Source organism: Malaclemys terrapin, chromosome 7 (assembly GCF_027887155.1).
Source record: "Malaclemys terrapin pileata isolate rMalTer1 chromosome 7, rMalTer1.hap1, whole genome shotgun sequence".
NCBI lineage: Eukaryota > Metazoa > Chordata > Testudines > Emydidae > Malaclemys > Malaclemys terrapin.
Genome location: NC_071511.1, coordinates 128,392,894 through 128,406,725, shown reverse-complemented (window position 1 = coordinate 128,406,725; position 13,832 = coordinate 128,392,894). Strand labels below are relative to the sequence as shown.

The 13,832-nt window shown below is 48.2% G+C and overlaps 1 protein-coding gene across 4 annotated transcripts in view; it reads right to left on the bottom strand.

The window, feature by feature from the left end:
* Positions 1 to 13,832, bottom strand: part of TCTN3 (tectonic family member 3) — an 83,695-nt gene that overhangs the window by 27,715 nt on the left and 42,148 nt on the right. For 2 of the 4 annotated variants that reach the window (XM_054035127.1, XM_054035128.1), the window contains exons 8-9: positions 13,031 to 13,105; positions 12,811 to 12,927 (exon numbers count right to left, since the gene is read on the bottom strand). In XM_054035127.1, coding sequence (XP_053891102.1) covers positions 12,811 to 12,927; positions 13,031 to 13,105 — 192 coding nt within the window. Of the gene's footprint in view, positions 1 to 1,022; positions 1,334 to 12,810; positions 12,928 to 13,030; positions 13,106 to 13,832 lie in introns of those variants that run through there. The other 2 variants (XM_054035129.1, XM_054035130.1) reach the window with 2 other exon arrangements.

The following is a 13,832-nucleotide window of genomic DNA, read 5'->3' as shown; positions in this document are numbered from 1 at the left end:
CTAAATTCGACATGGCCATGTCGAATTAGGCTAGGTGTGGATGGAAATCGACGCTAATAGCTCCGGGAGCTATCCCACAGTGCACCACTCTGTTGACGCTCTGGACAGCAGTACGAGCTCGGATGCTCTGAACAGCCACACAGGAAAAGCCCCGGGAAAATTTGAATTTGAATTCCTTTTCCTGTCTGGCCAGTTTGAATCTCATTTCCTGTTTGGACATTGTGGCGAGCTCAGCAGCACTGGCAATGATGCAGAGCTCTCCAGCAGTGATGGCCGTGCAATCTCAGAATAGAAAGAGGGCCCCAGCATGGACTGATCGGGAAGTCTTGGATCTCATCGCTGTGTGGGGTGATGAGTCCGTGCTTTCCGAGCTGCGCTCCAAGAAACGGAATGCAAAGATCTACGAGAAGATCTCTAAAGACATGTCAGAGAGAGGATACAGCCGGGATGCAACGCAGTGCCGCGTGAAAATCAAGGAGCTGAGACAAGGCTACCAGAAGACCAAAGAGGCAAACGGACGCTCCGGATCCCATCCCCAGACATCCCGTTTCTACGAGGCACTGCATTCCATCCTAGGTGCGGCCGCCACCACTACCCCACCAGTGACCGTGGACTCTGAGGATGGGATATTGTCCACGGCCGGATCCTCGGACATGTTAGCGGACGGGGAAGATGAGGAAGGAGAAGAGGTGGACGAGGCAGTCGACAGCACTCACAACGCTGGTTTCCCCGACAGCCAGGATCTCTTCATCACCCTTACAGAGATCCCCTACCAACCGTCCCCAGCCGTTACCCCGGACACAGAATCTGGGGAAGGATCAGCCAGTAAGTGTTGTAAACATCTAAACATTTATTTTTAACAGAACAGGAATATTAACAATTAAAAAAATGGGTTTCTCATGATTAGTTTGCCCTAGGCGCTTAACGGTTCAGTCATGGGCAGTGCAACTATTGAAAAAAAAATCTAGCAATGTCCAGTTTTGCATGATTGTCCTGCCCAAGCCGCTCTACTGTTTAGTCACTGCTACAGCAGCTAGAGTAAAATGCGGTCTATATGTCCGGGGATGGAGCAGAAATCCTCCTGTGACATCTCGAGGAAGCTCTCCTGGAGGTAATTGGAAATCCGTTGCATTAGGTTCCTGGGGAGAGCGGCCTTATTGGGTCCTCCGTAGTACGACACGTTGCCGCGCCACGAGACAAGCAAGTACTCGGGAATCATTGCTCTGCACAGCAGGGCGGCATACGGCCCTGGTCTTTGGAGGCTTTCCCGGAGCATTCTCTCTTTCTCGCTGTCAGAGATCCTCATGAGGGTGATGTCGCTCATGGTGACCTGCTTTGAATGAGGTAGGGGAATGTTAGTGTTGGGACTGCTTTACCGTTCCTTTACAGAACTGTAACCGCTGGTTTGCAGCCACGCGGTGGAGGCGGGAGAGGGGCAGCCGAAAGGGATCGTTCCCGGGGACAGCCGCGAGGGTGTGGGACAGGAGCAGAGTTCCTGCTTGCCGGATTGCTGGCAGCAGGGACCGACATTGATTTCAATGTGAAATGAGGCCATTGCTAATATTAAAGTTTTAAGCTGCCACGAGTCTACGGCTTACCATGTCTGCCTGCAACAGAAATTCCGTTGTCCTGACACGGTTCTCAAATGTGCTGTGCAAGACCCCAGGCACTGAATGCGAAGGCCGAGAATTCGACCTTGTGCTGAGTGCGCATGTGATAGGTGCTGTGCATGGTCTTGTTCACAGAGAAAGACTATGTTCTTTGTTCACAACTACATTTATCTTTCTGAGGAATTCACTCCTTTTTCCCATTCCCACAGCCCCATCTGCGACTGTCTCACAACCTAGCCTGGCATCACACTCCCAGAGGCTAGCGAGGATTAGGCATAGGAAGAAGAGGACACGGGAGGACATGTTCTCAGAGCTTATGGCCTGCTCCCGAGCCCAGGCAGCACAGCAGACCCAGTGGCGGGAGAACTTGTCCCAAATGCACCAAGCAAACATGGATCGGGAGGAGAGGTGGCGGCAGGAAGACCAGCAGGCGACTCAAACCCTGCTTGGACTACTGAGGGAGCAAACGGACACGCTCCGGCGCCTTGTGGATGTTCTGCAGGAACGGAGGCAGGAGGACAGAGCCCCACTGCAGTCCATCTCTAACCGCCCTCCCCCGCCACCAAGTCCCATACCCCCCTCACCCAAAGTGCACAGAAGGAGAGGCGGCAGAGTCCACGCCAACTCTCACTCCACCCCTGCAGAGAGCTCTAGTAGCAGAAGGCTCTCATTCCCCAAAATTTGACAAGTTCTTTCCTTCCCGCCTGACACAAGCCCCCGTCCAAGTTTCACCTCCCAGTTCCATGTGTAGTTGATAATAAAAAATATGTTTCTGTTAACTAATGTTTCCATCATGTTCTTTTGGAGGAGGGGGGGAAAGGGGGATGGTAATTGGACAGGACAGTCACCTTTGGCAGGGTACATAGGCGGGGGCAGGTACAGCAGCAGGGCACATACACAGTGCAGTGACTAGTTGCCCTGGTCAGTCTGGGAGGTGGTTTTCATGTTCTGTAGTGGGGGGTGGGTTGCTCTGTGACTTTGTGGCGGGGGAGGGCAGTTACAGATCTTAAGCGGCGGTCCTTATGCAGGATCACAGAGCCACACAGCAGGAGATCTGTAACCGTCCTCCCCCTGCCACAAAGTCACATAGCCCCCCCATACACACAGTCCCGACCAGGAGGGGTGACAGGCTCCGTTGAAAGAACCAGCCCACCACAGCGGAGCCTGTCAATCCTTGAGTTTAGAAGCTTTCTTTGCGTCACTACACTACACCCGCTCCGCACCACAATCCGCGTCCCAGTTTTAAAAAATTCCCGCGAAAACAGTAGTAAAGAAAACGGTGTTCATTAACAACGTAGAACTGATTTTATTTTGAAACGTGTGTTGGAAGGGGGGGAGAAGGGGGTATGTAACTGGAGAGGATAGTCAACATTAACTGGGTAAAGAAACGGGGGCAGGTTCGGCTTCTCTGTACACAAACTTTACAGTCACAGGTTACCCTGCTCACTCAGGAACCTAGCTTTCAAAGCCTCCCGGATGCACAGCGCGTCCCGCTGGTCTCTTCTAATCGCCCGGCTGTCTGGCTGTGCGTAATCAGAAGCCAGGCTATTTTCCTCAACCTCCCACCCCGCCATAAAGGTCTCCCCCTTGCTCTCACAGAGATTGTGGAGCACACAGCAAGCTGCTATAACAATGGGGATATTGGTTTCGCTGAGATCACAGCGAGTCAGCAAGCTTCTCCATCTCCCCTTGAGACGGCCAAAAGCACACTCCACCACCATTCTGCACTTGCTCAGCCGGTAGTTGAAGAGTTCTTTTTCACTGTCCAGGGCGCCAGTATAGGGCTTCATGAGCCAGGGCATTAGCGGGTAGGCTGGGTCCCCGAGGATGACTATAGGCATCTCCACATCCCCAACAGTTATTTTGTGGTCCGGGAAGTAAATACCTTGCTGCAGCCGTCTAAACAGACCAGAGTTCCTGAAAACACGAGCGTCATGAACCTTGCCCGGCCATCCGACGTAGATGTTTGTAAAACGTCCCCTGTGGTCCACCAGTGCTTGCAGCACCATGGAAAAGTAGCCCTTTCTGTTAATGTACTGGCTGGCCTGGTGGTCCGGTGCCAGGATAGGGATGTGAGTTCCATCTATGGCCCCACCGCAGTTTGGGAATCCCATCGCTGCGAAGCCATCTATGATCGCCTCCACGTTTCCCAGGGTCACTACCTTTGGCAGCAGTACATCAACGATTGCCTTGGCTACTTGCATCACAACAACCCCCACAGTAGATTTGCCCACCCCAAACTGGTTCGCGACTGACCGGTAGCTGTCTGGCGTTGCAAGCTTCCAGAGGGCTATGGCCACTCGCTTCTGGACAGTCAGGGCTACTCGCATCCGGGTGTCATTGCGCTTCAGGGCAGGGGACAGCAACTCACAAAGTTCCAGGAAAGTTCCCTTCCGCATGCGAAAGTTTCGCAGCCACTGGGATTCATCCCAGACCTGCAGCACTATGCGGTCCCACCACTCAGTGCTTGTTTCCCGTGCCCAGAATCGCCGTTCCACGGCATCAACATGACCCATTGCGACCGTGATGTCCTCGGCGCTGGGTCCCCTGCTTTCTGAGAGGTCTGTGCTACTCTCAGACTTCAGGCCATCACCGCGGTGACGTAGCCTCCTCGCCTGACTTATCTGCATCTGCCTCAGGGAAAGGTGTATGATAAGCTGCGAGGCGTTGAGAGCGGCCACAACTGCAGCGATGGTCGCAGTGTGCTCCATGCTCGCAGTGCTGTGGCGTCCGCGCTGTCACTGACTAGAAAAGTGCGCGAACTGATTTCCCGCCGGCGCTTTCAGGGAGGGAGGGCGGGAGTGATGGACGGATGACGACAGTTACCCAAAAGCACCCTGGACACATTTTTTTTACCCAGAAGGCATTTGCGGCTCCACCCAGAATTCCAATGGGCAGCGGGGACTCCGGGAACTGTGGGATAGCTGCCCACAGTGCACAGCTTCCAATGTCGACGCTTTCCCCGTTAGTGTGGACTCACAAAGTCGAATTACTGTCCTTAGTGTGGACACACACGTTCGACTTTGCAATATCGATTCCAAAAATTCGATTTAAGTAAAATCGAACTACTCTCGTAGTGTAGACAAGGCCTTAGACCCTGACTCCCCTGTATTAGAAAAGTGTTCAGTACCGATTCCTTGTTTCTGCCTGCCCTAGAACAATAGCTCTGATATTTCCTGTTGCTGCGGGATGCAAACAAGTCTATTATTGGGTTCCCCCCATAAACGGAAGGGGTGATTCACTACTTCTTCCTTCCATTTGTGGATCTGACCTGATGATCTACTCAGATGATTTACAAGAGTGTTCTGTTCTCCTGCCATGTGAATTGCTACTGGATTCATATAATGTTCTATAGAGTACTTAATAAGACTCTTGGCCTCCCTGCATAATTCCACAGAATGAGTCCCCCGCTTGCTTGTTTAGATAATATAACGCTGTCCTAGCGTAGGTTACTACCTTAACTGCTTTGTTTTTGATTTGAAGTAGAAAAGGCCAGAGAGCTAATCTGATTGCTCTCAGTTCTAAAATATTGTTATGTACATTCCTTTCCTTTAGTGACCAATGATCTCTTTCCAACGATTCATTGTTCAAATGGGTTCCCCATCCTGAGGTAGGAGCATCGGTGATCACTATAACTGATGTTATGGGGGACAGAAAAGTGTACACTTCATTGCATTTTGATTGTCTGTCCATCCCATTAGCACTTGTTGTGGAATTAATATTTTTCAATGCACATAATCTACACTGGTTCATAGTTCTTTGCTAACCAGTGCTGAAGGTCTCTCATCTGAAGATGAGCATAAGGAGTCACTGCTGTGGTTAATGCCAATAGACCCAGCAACTGAATGGTTGTCTTGGTAACTGGAAGAGGAGATATGTTTATTTTGATATATCTCACCTCTGGGAGAAAAGCTCTCTCCACAGATAAATGCAAGATTGCTCCTATAAAGAGTCCCTTGAGTAGGGTTTAGACATGACTTTTCCCAATTTATCTGTAATCCCAGATTGACAAACGGTGAACATATCTGATATACATGTAGTAAGATCCCTTCCTTGGATGACACTTTTATTAACCAGTCGTCTAGGTATGGATATACATACATCCCCTGCCTTCTTAGGATCATAGAATATCAGGGTTGGAAGGGACCTCAGGAGATCATCTAGTCCAACCCCCTGCTCAAAGCAGGACCAATCCCCAACTAAATCATCCCAGCCAGGGCTTTGTCAAGCCTGACCTTAAAAACCTCCAAGGAAGGAGATCCCACCATCTCCCTAGGTAACCCATTCCAGTGCTTCACCACCCTCCTAGTGAAAAAGTTTTTCCTAATATCCAATCTAAACCTCCCCCACTGCAACTTGAGACCATTACTCCTTGTTCTGTCATCTGCTACCACTGAGAACAGTCTAGATCCATCCTCTTTGGAACCCCCTTTCAGGTAGTTGAAAGCAGCTATCAAATCCCCCCTCATTCCTCTCTTCTGCAGACTAAACAATCCCAGTTCCCTCAGCCTCTCCTCGTAAGTCATGTGCTCCAGCCTCCTAATCAGTTTTGTTGCCCTCCGCTGGACTCTTTCCAATTTTTCCACATCCTTCTTGTAGTGTGGGGCCCAAAACTGGACACAGTATTCCAGTGAGGCCTCACCAATGTCGAATAGAGGGGAACGATCACGTTCCTCGATCTGCTGGCAATGTCCCTACTTATACAGCCCAAAATGCCGTTAGCCTTCTTGGCAACAAGGGCACATTGTTGACTCATATCCAGCTTCTCATCCACTGTAAGCCCTAGATTCTTTTCTGCAGAACTGCTGCCTAGCCACTCGGTCCCTAGTCTGTAGCAGTGCATGGGATTCTTCTGTCCTAAGTGCAGGAGTAATTAGGTATTGAGCATCAGGTACTGAGCATTAGATATGCTCCTTCACCAGACAGACATTCTGTAAGCACCCGAAGTGCTGTGGACAACCTGGAAGGGAGGACCTTGTAGTGAAAATGGTCCTCTTCAACAACAAACCACTGACATGGTCTTATAGAATGAAATGTGCAAGTACGCGTCTTTTAAATCCACAGCTGCAAACCAACCCTGGAGTGAAAGAATATTACCTAAGTTAGAGGCAGCATGTAGAAACATAATTTCTTTATATAAGTGTTTAATCTGCTTAAATCCAAAATAGGATGAAGGCCCTCCATCTTTTTGGAGGATTAGAAAATAACATGAGTAAAACCCCTTCCCTCTATGATCTCATGGAATTACCTGTATTGCACCTAACTGGAGCAGAGACTTAACCTTCATTTTTGAACAAATTGAGATTACTTTGATCTCTGCCCAGATATGAAGCAGGTGGATTGTTGTGAGAAAAGGTTTTGAATTGAATTATGTACATGCATGAAATAACTTCTAAAATCCATCTGTCTGATGTTATTAACTCCCATTGGTAATAAAAACTGGACTGCTGGACTCCAAACTATGGATAAACAATGCCCCGGTGGACTGGCTTGAAGCTCTGTGTTCTCATGTCAAATCTGATGTCTTAGATGAACTGCAGAGAACAAAGATGAAACAATCCCTTTGTTATTGCGAGGCTTAAATTTCTTTCTCTGTTGTAGCTGGTGGTGTGGGGAATAATATTGAGGTTAGAAAGGGTATGCCCTTCTCTGATAATTGTAATGAAGTGAAGGAGATGAAGAAGGCATATTACTTTAGATACCTGTGTAATGGGAATTGAATATGGCCTCTTCCCTGTATTAAAGAAACGTAAAGATCTAGCAAAAGATCTTACATTTTTCATCTTCTCTAATACCTCATCAGTCTGAATAATAAACAGACCTTCTCCTTCAAATGGATGGTCCTCAATCCTCATTTGTGTCTCATGAGGGAATCCCGTTGGTCTTAACAGTGTGTCTCTTCTTAGTGAGGCAGCCAAAGCTACTGACCTTGCTGAAGTATCTGAGGAGTCAAAAGCTGCTTTCAACTGTTGCTTGACAACATTCAGTCCTTCAGTCAAAACAGCATTTGATAATGCACTTCCAGAGGAACACAAAGTTAAGAAAAGAGGACATTTTGCTCCAGAAATGGTATTGGTACCCTGCCACGACAGCTTTGTAGCTGGACATGAGCATGTTTAATGCAGCTGAAGAAAATATTTTTCTTCCTAATATATCCAGCCTCTTCCTTTCCTCATCTGATGGAGTAAAGTGAACTTGGGCACCTTTTCTGTGAAGTACCACTGTGAAGTACCACTTCGACCATCAACAAATTAAGAGGCAGATGAGCATGAAGCACAGTATTTCTTTGCGGGAATTACATAATTTATCTTCCTTCTTACATAGAGGCTGAATGGGCTGAAATATTCCAGACTGAATAGTCCCTCTAACAAGAGAAGTGTGATTCATTGACTAGCCGCTGCCCCAAAGACATTGAAGATAGGATGCAATGATTCCACCACAAAAACAGAAGGAATATCTAACATCTTTGACATTCGCAATATTAACTCATGAAAGGCTATAGCATCTTCAGATGGTGATGATACTGAGATGTCCCCACATTTTCATCCAGAGAAGGCACATCCCTTAATTCTGAATCAGACTCTCCCAGCTCCAGTTCCTCCTCACTGAATAATTCACCTATTTCCATAGGTGACTTGTTCTGAGTAAGCTGCATTGGTTGGACCCTATCCTTTGGATATAACAACTGAATGTCCTCCTGATACTGTCTTGCTGAAGGTCTGAACTCAGCCCTTCCTGATAAGGGGCCAGAAATAGCCAGTGAGGTCACCTTACCAAGGAGATAGATGCCACCCAGGCCAAAACCCTACTGATGGATCTGGTTGGAAATCTCTCTGTGCCTGCGGATCCAGAAGGCCAGCACTGAACTGATAATAAGAAGTTTTCCCTGATTCTGATCTGTGATCCACCTCCCTCTTCTGGCCCCAATCCATTTTCAGCTCAGATGGGACACAACAACCTCCTGGAAAAGGAGAGTGGAGAGAAGTTCTTCTCCATGAATGCCAAAGGGGTTTTGTAGGATGCAGCAGCAGAGAGCTCCTGACCCTTTCCAGTTCTTGGCTGACTCTCAGAGAAGCAGTCAGCCTGACTGGTCGTAGTAACACACCTGACGTGTTCTGAGATACAGTAACTGGCTCAATTGTCAGTACAGCCATAGACAGATCCACCTGATGAATCACTGCTCTAACACTGTTGTATATAGGTTGCTGTAGCCATGTCAGTCCCAGGATATTAGAGAGACAATGAATGAAGTGAATGAAGCAATATACCTTATTGGACCAACTTGTGTTGGTGAGAGAGACAAGCTTTTGAGCTACACAGAGCTCTTTCTGAGGTCTGGGAAAGGTACTCAGAGTGTCACAGCTAAATACAAGGTTGAACAGATAGTTTAACATAAGTAGTTATTACATTTTCTAAGGGACCATTGAAGGTGAAGTGGCCCATTATCACCCTTGTAGTCCTAGGACTGCACCACTGGACAAATGCATCACAGAACCAATGATATACCTGAGATACATTGATGATATTTTTATCCTCTGAACAGACGGCTTAAACTCCCTCATAGATTTCCACCACAACTTCAACCACCACTACCCATCCATCAAACTCTCTCTGGAACAGTCCCACACTAGCATCAACTTCCTTTACACCATAATCAGCTTCACTCTACAGACAACTGTATACAAGGAACCCACAGATCATGACACCTATCTTCATAGATCCAGTAGGCAACCCGAACACACTAAGAACTCTTATCTACAGCCAGCCACTCACATACCATAGAATATTGTCTGAGGAGCAAGTCCAGGATATACACCTTAAAACACTCAAAACTGCTTTCACCAAACAAGGACACTCCCAGAGAAGTAGATTGCATCATAGAATGGGCCACCCAAATACCCCAAGAGAGCCTGCTTAAATACAGAAATAAAACCCACTCTGACCACACACCCTCGTTGTCACCTACCACCTCACGCTGGAATCCATATCGGCTATTGTCAAACTAAAACCCATACTTGATGGGAACTCAACCCTGAAAGAAATCTTTCCTGAACCCTCTTTTCTGTCCTACAGACAACCTCCCCGCAACCTCTCCTAGCTCAACAGAAGCAAGCTCCCCACATATCAGGACACACTAAGGCTACATCTACACTACAGGGGGGGGGTCGATTTAAGATACACAAATTCAGCTACGCGAATAGCATAGCTGAATTGGACGTATTACAGCCGACTTACTCTGCTGTAGGGACGGCGGCAAAATCGACCTCTGCAGCTTCCCGTCGATGGCGCTTACTCCCACCTCCGCTGGTGGAGTAAGAGCGTCGATTCGGGGATCGATTGTCGCGTCCTGACGGGACGCGATAAATCGATCCCCGAGAGGTCGATTTCTACCTGCCGATTCAGGCGGGTAGTGTAGACCCAGCTGTGACGGAGCAGGGAGCAGGGCAGATTTGACCTGGGAATGTTGCAGGGGGGTTGCAGTGGGGATGTGGGACTTCCCTTGAAGGAAGCTACCTGAGCTGTAACCTGAGCCAGGAACGGGGGTGGGGAGAATTAACACCTTCTGCCCGGGAGACTGGACAAAGGAGAGGAGCAGCGGGAGGGGCTTGGAGTTTAGTTTCGGTTGGGGCTGGGTGGTGCAACGCAGGGAACCCCAAGCTGGGGTCTAAGCTCCCTGAACCTCCCAGAGGAACCTAATTGAGGGGGTCTGGTCGTACCTACACGCTCTGCTTGAGACGGTGTTCCTGTCCTTAAATAAACCTTCTGCTTTACTGGCTGGTTGAGAGTCGCAGTGAATCTCGGGAAGAGGGGTGCAGGGCCCTAACTCCCCCACACTCCGCAACACCAGCCTAACTCAAAGTGGCACCAGAAGCTGCCGGAACAACAGATGCAAAACCTGCAGACATATCTCCATTGCTACAATGATCAACACCCCCCCACAACACAGCTTTCAAGACCTGTGGGTCTTACACATGCCTATCACAACTTCGGGGGGTACCTCATCCAGTGCACTAAATGACCCAATAACTATGTGGGTGAAAGCAGACAATCACTACGCACTTGAATGAACTCACACAGGAAAATAATAGACAACAATACCACATCACCTATGGCTGAACACATTCAACAAAGTGATCACTCTATATCTGACCTATCAGTTTTGATCCTCACAGAAAACCTGCACACCACTTTCAAAAGACAAGCCTGGGAGCTTAAATTCATAACTTTGCTAGATACTAAAAGTCATGGTCTTAAATCCAGGCACTGGATTTATGACTAATTACAACAATCTGTAACCCACTAACCCCTCTTGTAGTTCTGTGACTACAGGGGTGTTAATGGGTCACTTCACCTTGAATGGTCCCATAGAATATATGCTAACTACTTATGTTAAACTATCTGTTCGACTTTGTATTTAACTGTGACACTCTTGAGTACCTTTTCCAGACCTCAGGAAGAGCTCTGTGTAGCTCAAAAGCTAATTTGTAGGGGGGCTGTGGCGGGCAGCAGAGCCGGAGTCGGCGCCTGGGTCTGAAACTGACCCGATAGACTTTTGCAGGAGGAGCAGTTTTAGTTTAAGCTCCCTGTCCTTCCGTGCCCTGGAACTGAGTTTGCTACAGTGGGCACATTTTTGGGGAATGTGGGTTTCCCCAAGCACTTTATACATTGAGAGTGGCCATCAGAGAGCGGGATAGCGTCCTTACACGTAGAGCAGCGCTTGAAGCCTGTGGAGCCGGGCATGGTAGAAGCGGCTGCGGCTGAGAGAATTTTTTTTTTTTTTTTATAACAGATAAAAGAACTAATGAACTACACTAACAAAAACTGACAACAAACTAACTACTAGAATAGGTAATTGTAGCAAGAGTGAGGGATTTCCTAACGAGCCTGCTGAGCTCCGTCTCAGGCCGGGGACGGTAGAGAAGGAACTGAGGAGATTGGCCACGCATGCGTACTATTATCCTAGACTCACAGCGGGGACAGCCTCTGCGCATGCGTGGCCAGTACGAGTACTGCTGCGAAAAATCTCCGAGCGAAGGCGCAGGGACGCACCAACACCTGGAGTGGAGCACCCACAGGGACATCTCTCGAAGAAGAACTTTTGAATCCAGGCTTCTTAGCCTTCTGATCTGTCATGTTATCCTTTGTGTAACCCTGTAAACTTATGTACCAACTAACCTATACAAACTGCCTATCTACTTATAGGTTCTGAAAGGATCCTATAGCAACAATGTAACCGTCCAGCTGGCCACAGCTGAAGGCACTGAGGCAATGGAGCGCCATGCTCCTTTTAAACCCTTGCCTTAGAATGTCTGGAATTGGGGAAGGAAGGGGAGGGGGGAAAGAAGTGGGACGAGCAAGGGAGGCGCGTGGATGCTCCAATGGCTACTTCTAATAGAATTTTACCGTTCAGGCTGCTCTGGTCAGAGCATTCCCATGAATGGGAATATGCAGCGGATACTCAAAGGAAGAACTCACACTTACCCTTCCACAGCCCTGAATTTTTGGGTCACTGATATTCTCCCCCTCAAACACACACTTATTACACTGTCTTCACTGGAGAGGGGTTTTGGCGACTACCTCAACAAGCGTCTGTTGTTCTGAGTCAACCAAACAACCTCCCACCTCCCACATTATACTGTAGCCACTTGGCACAAGAGTGGGCCTCTCCAGTACTAACTTACAGACAGATTTAATATTTCCCAGCTTTGTCCTCCAGCCTTAGAACCTAAGGAGTTGGAAAAGGTCACTGACCCTTCAGGGCAATTCCCATCCCCCACTGCCAGAGCACAGGTCAAGTAGCATCTGGAAAGGACACCAGCAGCTCTGCTCAGAACAAGTGAAATACAGCACTACCTCCTATCCTCTCTTTACATAACATGCCTGGGACAAAAATATTGACCCTGATCTCTTCCCTCCCCTCCCCCAGAGACCATCCAAGAGCAGGACACCAACTCCCTCCAACCCTGCATAAGACCAGGGCACTCAGCTCACCTGTCCCTACCTTGAGGACATACCCGAGACCAAAACACTGACCCCAATACCCCACAGGACCCGTATAAGACTGGGATGTTGACCCCTGATCCCTCAAGGGCCACATGCTCTCATGGTACTAACCAGATCTCCTCACTCAAGGACTCAAATGAAGTCAGGACACTAAACCCAGCCCTTGCAAGGATCCATGTGAAACTAGGGCACTGACCCAGAACTGAAGTGTGAACCGCTGCTGCAGAGAGTTCCCAGAGACACTGGTCACTTTAAGCTGGACAGAGACATTCTGGATTCCATGGGTCCCATTGAACTCTATTTCATAGATCACCTGCAAGTCCAACACAGAGGACAGTCAGAGAAAGGGCAAGGACCTGGGGCCTTAACTCCAGCCCTGCACTGCCTCAATGATGGTGGAAAGGTGGTTCAGGTACCTCAGAAACAACATTGTGACAGGTGTTGCCATCCATCTGGGGAGCTCCAGGCTGTGTGACAGGGGTGATTCTCACCTGGAGGCAGCAAAAATCAAAAATCAGTTAATCCAGTAAAGAGTGGAGTGTGACCATCCATCCCTGATGTGGCGGTTACTTACCATAATTGGAGGTTCTTAGAGATATGTGGTCCCTATCTGTAGTCTTGACTGAGGGTATAAGAGTCAATGCATGTCAACACTTCTCCAGTTCCTCTTCTTATTACAAATCCAACAGGATCTGAAGCAGAGAGGAGGGAGGGCAAGTAGTGGAATACAGCTAGGGACCACACATCTCGAAGAACCTCCAGTAACAGTAAGTAACCTCCCCTTCTTTTTCAAGTGATGGTCCCTCTGTGTATTCCATACTTGGGTGATTGGCAAGCAATGTTCAGACTGCAGGAAGGTGCGAGGAAGCTGGCAACAAAGATGCTTGCAATACTGCCATTCCTACCACTGCATCCACAGCTGATGCCTGACCTAGAGCGTAGTATGTTGCAAACATGTGAACAGAACTCCAAGTTGCTGCCCTGGGACATCAGATAGGGATGCTATAGAGGCAGGAATTCTTGCTATTCTTGTACTGTAGTGCAATCTCTTCATCATGAAAGTTGAACTTACAAATGTACAATTATGTACAATAACTGCATTCAAAAATAAAACAATGTAAAACTTTACAGCCTACAAGTCCACTCATTCCTACTTCTTGTTCAGCCAATCGCTCAGACAATTTGCAGGAGATTGCACTACAGTACTTGTATTAGGTG